General features: G+C 37.8%; 1 protein-coding gene across 1 annotated transcript; it reads right to left on the bottom strand.

Moving 5' to 3' along the window:
- Positions 1–3,613: 3,613 nt before the first annotated feature.
- fam167b (family with sequence similarity 167 member B) lies at positions 3,614–9,286 on the bottom strand. The gene is made up of 2 exons (XM_055172638.2): positions 8,907–9,286; positions 3,614–7,349 (listed from the first exon to the last, which is right to left on the bottom strand). The coding sequence occupies exons 1-2, from the start codon at positions 9,198–9,200 to the stop codon at positions 7,086–7,088; spliced, it is 558 nt and encodes a 185-aa protein (XP_055028613.1). The 5' UTR covers positions 9,201–9,286; the 3' UTR covers positions 3,614–7,085.
- Positions 9,287–10,019: the final 733 nt, after the last annotated feature.

Here is a 10,019-nt window from a genome sequence, read left to right as displayed (position 1 = left end):
TGAATACGCTACACAGTCTCACAAAATTACGTACCTATACGTCATTTTTTTTATTATTTTTCATGATACTGTCACGAATTTCCGAATTTTCCGTGAATTACCATGAAATTACCAGAATGAATTTACCAGTAAATACAAAAATGTGCTGTTCACACACGCAGTGACATTCCATCTTTTTACCAGTAAGATATCATTCACACATCAGTATCAAAATACCGGTAAATTCGTTGAGAAAGCGGAAGTTACCTGTAGCGCGCGGCGAGCTTAGTATTGTATTTGTAAACAATCCACGTTGTTCATATCTACGGTCCGCATTTTGTTGTTTTCACGTCTATGGTAAACTCTGACAGTCGCGAAGAAACAACATTGCATGAGGCGACGTCAAACCGAAAATGCGTTTTAAACAACAGTACTGTTTGCACTTTAGGCTTAACAGAGGGCGTGCTAAGGACGTCGGCAATTCAGCAAGTAGGTGGTAAGCTGTTTTAAACAACTTTGGTGAAGAAATGTGGACGTAAACTTAAGGTGTGCTCGACTTTCAAACAGCGCGTGGGTGGAAACGTCCGTAAAACAGTGCGGGGGTAAATGCGTCACTTGTATAAAAACATTCTGATTGGGCCGAAGCTGTCAGCGCAGTCTGACGTCGTCCGTTCTAAATGCCGGTAATCCTATATTTTTCGTTCACACATAGCGCTTACCGGTAAATTACTGGTAATCTTACAACCTGTCTTACTGGTAAATTGGGGGCACTGATTTACCAGAAAGGTTCTGTTCACACATGATCTGTTAACTGCAATTTACTAGTAAATTACCAGTAAAGACTGTATGTGTGAAAGGGACTAATGACATGTTAACAGAAACACGGAAATTCGTGACAGTTTCACAAAAAAGGATAAAAAAAATTACGTGCCTATAGGTGCGTAATTTCGTGAGACTGGGCTGGAATACAAACATGTACCGTAAATATTCTGGGACATAGTAACATTATTGTAACATTTACAAAAAGCATGTGAACAAGAGGCAGAAACCGTAAGGTAGCATGCACACCAAAGCTTTTACGCCAGTGGTCAGCATATTTTTTTATTGAAACCCGGTGCTTTTTGTCTGCGCTGACAGCCGGTGCTGTCAAACCCAGGTCAACATTTATGTCGAGAAATGTATAGGCAAACTGGACTTAAGCAGAGATCCGGGAGCTCTTCACTATTGGCACTGAAGCTGACATCATTTACCAGACTGACAAAACCGCGCATCAAGCGCTCCTTATGATCAAAAATGCATGCGCGCTGTTTCTTGAGAGAAAAATCACAGATAATTAGCAAACTTCAGACACTGTGGAAAGAACCTACCGAGTACAGTACTTTAAATACATCACGTGTCTTTACGGGATCTTTACGGTATGTGTGTGAACGCACGCACAGATTTCGGAAAATCGTTGGCAGTGTGAATAAACCAAAAATCAAACTATCCTGGACAAATTGAGGGCGCATTTATTTTACCTGTATTTTCCGTAATCTCAGTGTAAAAAGTGCTATAGATTTCAATCTTTGACATAATCTTACTCAGTCAGTATTAAAGATATCAAGGTTCAACACAGTCTCAAGGCAAGTCGTGTTATAGTAACGAAAATTTGTATTAATTGTTTGATGACACGAATTTCCACTGTTTTTCGTGTCTCTGGAGACGAATGTGTTTTTCGTCCTTCCCAGCACGAATTTCTATCAATGGCTGTTCGTGTCTGTGGCACGACTTTCTTCATCATTTTTATTTTGTTTTCTCATCGTTCTTTCCTATTTTTAAATCATTGTCGCTTGGGGTTAGATTCGGGGTTTGCGTTAGGATGTAATTTTATGTATTGGTTTCTACATGTTTTTCGTCCGCTTTTAAAACTATTCTCGCCTGGAGTTGGGGTTAGAGTTGGAGTTTGGGTTAGGAAGTTGCAGAAAGTGATTCTAACCCAAACCCCAAGCGACAGTGGTCAAAAAATAGAAAACAACGATGAGAAAACAAAATATAAAATGACACGATAAAGAAAGTCGTGCCACAGACACGAATAGCCATTGATAGAAATTCAAAACACATTCGTCTCCAGAGACAAGAAATTTGTGTCATCAAACACGAATAAATTAATTTAAATTTTCGTTACTACATGACATGAATTGGTCACATGTTAGGTCTTAAACAACATAAATTAAATTGTTTTAAAAGTACAATTATGAGTGTCAACGATATTATTTCTGTGCAAGGTATTTTTTAAGGTCGATATGTAATGTGCGTGTTCGACCATGTTAAACAACAGCTCTTATGCAATAGCATGAGTTTATCCCACATTACATGCAAATCAGCATTTTTATGTATGCAAATGATTGTTTTTGGACATCGCAGATAAGTTTTACCAAAGATTAAAAGTAGGGATGCACCGATAGGATTTGTTTGGGCCGATACCGATGCCGATTTAAACAGACAACTTCTGGCCGATACCGATATTAAACACTTGTATACAATACTATACAGTTGGCCTATTAGCTAGTTTATTTCTGCATCAGATTATTTTTACTGAACATGGATGGGATCTAATTAACATTCAACTGACCAAATAAGAGAGGCACAAATTAAGCTAAAACAAATATAATAAGACAGCATGACAACCTTCAAAGGTGGTTTTTGCTATTCAGCATTTATTTGATAAACAACATTAACTCATTTTTTACATGTAATGGATTTCTTTATTCAGTTAATTAATAAACAATCGGTATCGGCCTTTCTCGTGCTATTGCCGATATGCCGATGGTTTCAAATTCATCAAAAATCGGCCGATAAATATCGGCGGCCGATACATCGGTGCATCACTAATTAAAAGTAAACCCTTACATTTCTCATGCATGCATAAAATGTGGGGTACTGAAACCAGAAGAATAGACACCTTTCATTGTTGACACATTTTGGCACGAGTTCAAAGTGGGTTATCAAGATGCTTTCACTTTAGCTTTACAACGAAGAAAAACTCTTCTTAGAAAAACGCATTTCCTTTTGCAGGGGTTGATTTACAATTGGCCATGAGGGAATCTGTATCTGGAATACAACTGAAACCTTTTGTGTTTTCTCTGGTGGCCTAAATAGTTTTAAGCACGTGTCTGTTTGTAGGAAGCCCTCGGGTAAGATGTTCAATGAAGGAACCGGTGGTTGTAAACATAACAGCTTTGGGATTGATTACATAGCCTTTAACATCTGAGACTTTGTCTCTCATGCATTCTCTCTTTCGTGTATTTATAGCATGAGATCATTTCTTGGCAGTGACATTGGTCCCTTTTGTCAGCCGGTCCGGTCACAGTGACAGCGGTCGCAACTTACAAAACAATTTGTGCATTGTACGATTCATACCGCCTATTCTTACTTATACATCCTTGAAACACTTGCTATACGTCTGATAGACATCCATTTGCAATCGTGTGATAAATCTTGATAAAGACCCTGTGGGTTTATCTGATATTCACGAGACGGAAACATCTGAACAAAACAAGATAACAGCCGATGTGTGTCCCTGTATAAACAGCATTAATAAAACACACAAAAATCATTATAACACAACAAAATATCTCAAATAAATCACATGATAAAGCAATAAATGGAGTTTATTTACAAATGTAAAGCAACAATGAAATTCATAAAGTATAAACCATTTCAAAGTGTATTATAAATATGACTGAATTACAGTGAACAAGCTGTTTTCTTATACATCATCTTACTTAAAAAATATATAATATTTAACTATCTGTAGTTTATTTATTGATTTAGGTCTTTGTTTATGTTTCAGTTAAAGCAAACTGGAAATTTTATAACCTTAAAATGCCACTATGATGTAGCAAATTGCATTTTTAATGCAGCACTAAAAATTTAACAACCCAATGTTCATTGGAAATTATTTCTTAAGGCATATTTAAACTTCAAGTCAAGTTATAAAGGCACCAAGTCTCAAGAAATGTATATGGTTTTTCATTTGACATAGGACAACCCATTCTCATGAAATGCGTATAAATAGCACCCAGTTGAAAGGGCGTGCAACACATTCGGCAAACTCAAACCCTGCATGCAAATGCTATGCCAGTCCTTTCCGTTAACTTGTACAGTGCATCTTTTGTGTGGTTTTATGTTTGTTGGGTAACACTTTACTTGAAGGGTTGTTAATACGACTGACATGACACCTTCATAATCATGACATGAAGAACATGAAGAATATTTTATGCATGTTTATGACAACTGTCATTAAGTGTCATTTGTTCAGCCATGTCATCCCCGATGCAAAGATGACACCACTCGAACTGTCCCCGTTGACAACTTGACATAAACCAATGCATCAACTTGTCATAAATCTGTAATAAACATGACATAGCAGAATAATTATCAAAGTTAAGAAACTACCTAGCTGTATGGGTTAACGTTACATTAAACTGTCATTTAAATGTCATTAAGTGTTAATACTATATACATTTTTTGCAAAATGCAACAGACACGTCAAACTATTATACAGTACTTATCTTTATGTATGTGCACAATACAACTAACAGAACTTAAACAAAACATTTAATTTATTAAATCAATTAATTTAATGTAATTAACTGTTTTTTTGCAGCAATATCGACCCAACGCTGCATAGCTTAACCCATTATTGTACTTTAATTTAAGGTGAATTGGTCTCCAAATGCAATAAAACATTATTTTATCAATTTTAATTATTATTATTACTGAATGATTGATTTTATTTGTTAAACACATGGAAACTTTAAAAAAAACATTATGATCTGAAGAATATTCATGACGGTTATGAAATATGAAGGTTAATTGCCTAATAAATTATGACGATTATGAAAATCAATTGCCTGTTTTTAACTTTTTGCCGGTTATGATGATTAATTGTCTATTTTATTGCTTTGTCATTTAATTCTCATACATTTTGTTTGTTCATGAAATAATTTTCATACATTGTTGTGATTATTTTAATTAAATCTTTTGCGAGGTTTACCTAGCAGTGAATATTAATACACATAACACATATTTAAAAGTAATTATTTAATGATAAATAGTTCATACTGCTTATCAACGTTTCGCAGCATTTCTTTAAATGATGTTTTTTTCCACTGTATTGAATGGTTTTGCAATGTATCGCATTACACTGTCAGTTAAGGAACGCCATCTAATACCGTCTTGTTTATACAGGCGCTACAGCTCCCCCTTCTGTTTGTTAGAGAGTTGTGCAATCATTGCGGTGATTTGAAATCATCGCGATGAGGTCAAACAATTACGATGAGACGATTATTTAATCATTGTGACAGCCCTAGACGTTGTTATAAAACTATTTGACAGAGTACATTGTAATGACAAATTATATTTGTACCACTGTAGTTGAGGTCAAGAAAAATATTCATGATGCTGTTATAAAACTATTTGAAAGAGTATTAACACTTAAAGGTGCAGTTTGTAATTTTTAGAAGGATCTTTTGATAGAAATGCAAAATAATATACAAAACTATATTATCAGGGGCGTATAAAGACCTTTTATAATGAACCGTTATGTGTTTATTACCTTAAACAAGACCTTTTTATCTACATACACCGAGGGTCCCCTTACATGGAAGTCGCCATTTTGTGCTGCCATTTTTCTACAGAAGCCCTTAACGGACTATTTTTTTACTAAGTTGTCTCCAACGATGACATGTTTGTCCGATGGCGGCTATCGTAGCTTCTCTATTTGTTTCAAAAGCGAGGGGTGAGCAGTGGACTAAGCCGTTGGTTGCAATTCGCAACCTCACCACTAGATGCCGCTAATATTTACACACTGCACCTTTAATGACATTTTAATAACAAATTCAATTTTTGTATCACTGGGAAAAAGTGGTCAGTTATGTTGTCTTGGTAATGTAAAGTTGTCATAACAAGTTATGATGTATTAGTTAATGTCAAGTTGTCATAACAAAGACATCTCAAACAATGTCATCCTTGCACCAAAAATGACACAATTGAACAAATGACACCCAATGACAGTTGTCATAAACATGATTTGCTTTAGGATGTCATATAATGTAAATGTTTTGTCTATTTTTAAACCATGGTCACTTGGAGTTGGGGTTAGAATTGGGGTTTGGGATGTCATTTTATGAAACAAAAACTTGCTTTAAAAAACAGAAAACAAATGAGAAACCAATAAATAAAAAGACACAAAAAGATGTGGCGTATAAAGTGAACGGGAAGGACTGGCGTATAATATGCACACAAAATAGGAATATGCCACATGTGTTGCACGACCTTTCAACTGCGTGCTATTTATACGCATTTCATGAGAATGGGCTGCATAGGAACTTTATTACATGCCCAAAAGTCAATACTAAATGTCCAGTGCTCCTAATAACATATACTGAGCAATACTGGGCTGCTCTGTGGAAATAAACTAAACTCATTTTAATCTCACTGTGTCAATGAAAGTTTCCCAATCCCGAGTACAAAGTTCCCTGATCTCGCAACTAAAACTGCAAGATATTTTCGACCTACCGCCTCTGCGAACAGTGAGCTGAATATAACAAAGGTTGAGATTAGCCGCTTGTTGCATCTCTGAACATTTCCAGTGTGGTTATTTTTGGGTTTAAGAGATAAGACAGAATGCCTGTATACAAACTTGCACTTCCCGCATGACTGCCGTTCGGGAGTTTTTCCTCCCCGGAGCAGTCAGGGACACTGATGCTACTGTGTGCCAATTACAAGGCTTGTGACATTGAAGCAGGTTCCTCCTGATTCTCACATGGTTCACATATTTTTATATATACACAAACATGTTTTTATTAACAGGCCTGTGTTGCGTCCACTTTGATGAGTAAAGAAAAATGTTCCCCCAAGCAAGCTACAAGACTTTAATGTGAAGAAAACATTTACATAAATCTACTAAAACTGTGTGCGGAGTGAGGATCATTTACACTTATCCATTTAACTGATGATTTTATCCAAAGCAGCTTGCAGTGCATCCCAGCTACATTTTATCAGTACATTCCCTGGGAAGCAAACCCATGAAACAACCGAGCTACAGGAACATCCACATCATCTTAACAGAGGGAGAATCGTCTGGAGTTGAGGTTCATCTTGGTGAGGCCGAGATGTTTGAGAGGGGTGGACAGAGCGAAGGCGGCTTTCATGGGGATGTCACACAGCAGATCAGATTCTTCTTCACACTCCTCCAGCTCATACGTGGCATCATCTAGCATCTCTTTGTGACGGTGACACACCTGCTCCACCTTCAGCCTGTGGATCTCTCCCCGCAGGCGAATCAACTGACGTGCGAGGCGGTTATCCTGCATCTGCATCTCTCTCTGAGGACGAGAAAGAAAGAGTGTGAGAAAGACACCTGACAGTATTGAAATTGTCTCGTAGAAACTCGGATGGTGGGGTTACCACACACATTATCATGCACTGCAGCTAATAACAACGAGTTTTTGAAAACCAACACTTATTATAGTCGTACAATGATTGAGAACAAGCAGTCACACAACAGGACTGGGTGGCATTCACATGCACAGAACTGTGCTCCAGTTCACATTTCAATTCAACACCTGTGTGGCATTTAATCCTGCATGAAACATGTCAAGAATCATGAGACCCCAATCATGTGCCACATGAAAAAATACATATTTTAGCATATTTTAGTATTCACTACAGTAAACTGTATCATAACTACACTTTGTTAATGTATACTATAATTTTCTGTAGAATTAGTTATAGTGTATTGATAAAGTCATTCCGCTTTATTACTGTAGTATACCATCATAGTTGCTATGAAGTATTTATACACTAAATATTATGTTCTATAATGCACAAATATGTTATTGGAATAGACAGACAGATGGACATATACTTCAGACAGGCATACAGACAGAGTGACACACAGGCAGACAGGCAGGCAGACAGGCAGAGAAACAGACAGAGTGACAGACAGGCAGACAGACAGACAGAGAAATAGATGGACAGGCAGACAGACAGACAGACAGAGAGAACCCCAGGCAGGCAGAAAGAGAGACAGACAGGCAGGCAGGCAGACAGAGGGACAGACAGGCAGAAAGACAGGCAGGCAGGCACACAGACAGAAAGACAGGCAGGCAGACAGACAGGCAGACAGACAGACAGAGAGAACACCAGGAGAGAGAGACAGGCAGGCAGACAGACAGAGAGACAGGCAGGCAGACAGACAGAAGGACAGGCAGGCAGAAAAACAGACAGACAGGCAGGCAGGCTGGCAGACAGAGAGACAGACAGGCAGACAGAGAGAGACAGACAGACAGAGAGACAGGCAGGCAGACAGACAGAAGGACAGACAGGCAGACAGACAGACAGGCAGACAGACAGGCAGGCAGGCAGACAGACAGAGAGACAAACAGACAGAGAGAGAGAGAGACAGACAGACATTGATACTATTTATTTATTTATTACACAGACAGACAGATTTACCTCATTTATCCTTTTTAGTACATATATAGACAGACAGACAGAGAGACAGACAGGCAGACAGACATATATTTTATTGATCCTATTTATTTATTTATTACACAGACAGACATTTTACCTCATTTATCATTTTTAGTACATAGACAGACAGACAGACAGACAGACAGACAGACAGACAGTCAAACAGACATATACTTCATTGATCCTAGTTATTTATTTATTACACAGACATAGAGACCGATAGTTCACTGATCATATTAAGTTAGACAGACAGACAGACAGATATACCTTATTTATAATTTTTAGCACACATACAGACATATATATAGATAGGCCTACTTAATTGATTCTGTTCTTGACACAGATCATGACTATTAACTTAGATGAAAAAAATAATATTAAAAGATTTATTAAAAAAGATTAATTACCAGCTCGTTTCTGAGCCATTCCAAAGCGTCGTCTATCGTATCAAAGCCGCATATGTTTTTAAGAGGCATCCCATCTTTCCAGATGTCGGGTAGATTCGTGTCTTTCTCCACAGATGCTGAGCTGACATTTGCCGGATTTGTGGTCCACGGACGCGTCTGTAGTCGCTCTTTCCACTCCAGGTATGATGGTCTGCGTGTCTGGAGTTTGAGTTTCTCTGTCAGAGCTTTCACACTGTCCAAATCCTCCGGTTCTCCTTCCGAGCTCTCGTCTGCTCCCAGCTCTCTAAACTCCATCACTGTAGCTCTGTTTTCATTATAAGTGCGCGAGCTGCTCAGACACGCGCACTCTGTCTGATCATGTGCACGCGTGATTAATATCAAGAGAGCTGAGCTTAATGTTTATATAGAGGGAAAAGTGACCGCCCATGTTCTGCAGGCTAATAACAGATTATCAGTTTTGGAGACCTTTAGACCACTAAACTTTCGTGTTTCGTCTAGACGCGACATTTCGTGGTCAAGTGGGATTATTCAAGTGTCAGAGGGTCACCGAAACTCCTAACCTAGACAGTGGTTGTGAACTTTTTGACCACAACATCTACCCACTAAATGTCTACCCAATAAAATATTATAGAGATTGATTATGTTATATTTTCTTGATTTCTAGTTAATTTCTAGTTTAAGTTAAGTTGTTGAGGCTGGCTGTGACATAAATTCTGACGTGGAATATAACTTCACATACAGTCGGTTATCATTGTTTTTAAAAGCAAATACATAAGCCAAAGTGGGCGCTTTTCATTAATTAAGTAATTTTACAAAAGTGTGAAAAAGAAGATGTGGGCAAAAAAACAGTACATTTAATTTATGTATGGGGCCAATATGCGCTACGCAATGCAACTACTCGCTTCTCGTCAGTTTTTTTGACGTCACAATGTCGCCACCTTCTGTTCATGGTGAGGAATTACACTGACTGAGAAAAACAAAGTCTGCTGCTGACATTCTGCATAAGTGTGTGTCATTATTATTAATAGCTGACCTTGGTTTTAAAATAATGACAAGTTGTGATAACACGTATTCAGCACGCGCTCAGATTCTCAGTCTCCCTCTGATAAAGTG

This window comes from Misgurnus anguillicaudatus, chromosome 7 (assembly GCF_027580225.2).
Source record: "Misgurnus anguillicaudatus chromosome 7, ASM2758022v2, whole genome shotgun sequence".
Taxonomy (NCBI): Eukaryota; Metazoa; Chordata; class Actinopteri; order Cypriniformes; family Cobitidae; genus Misgurnus; species Misgurnus anguillicaudatus.
This window is presented reverse-complemented; position numbering and strand designations above follow the sequence as displayed.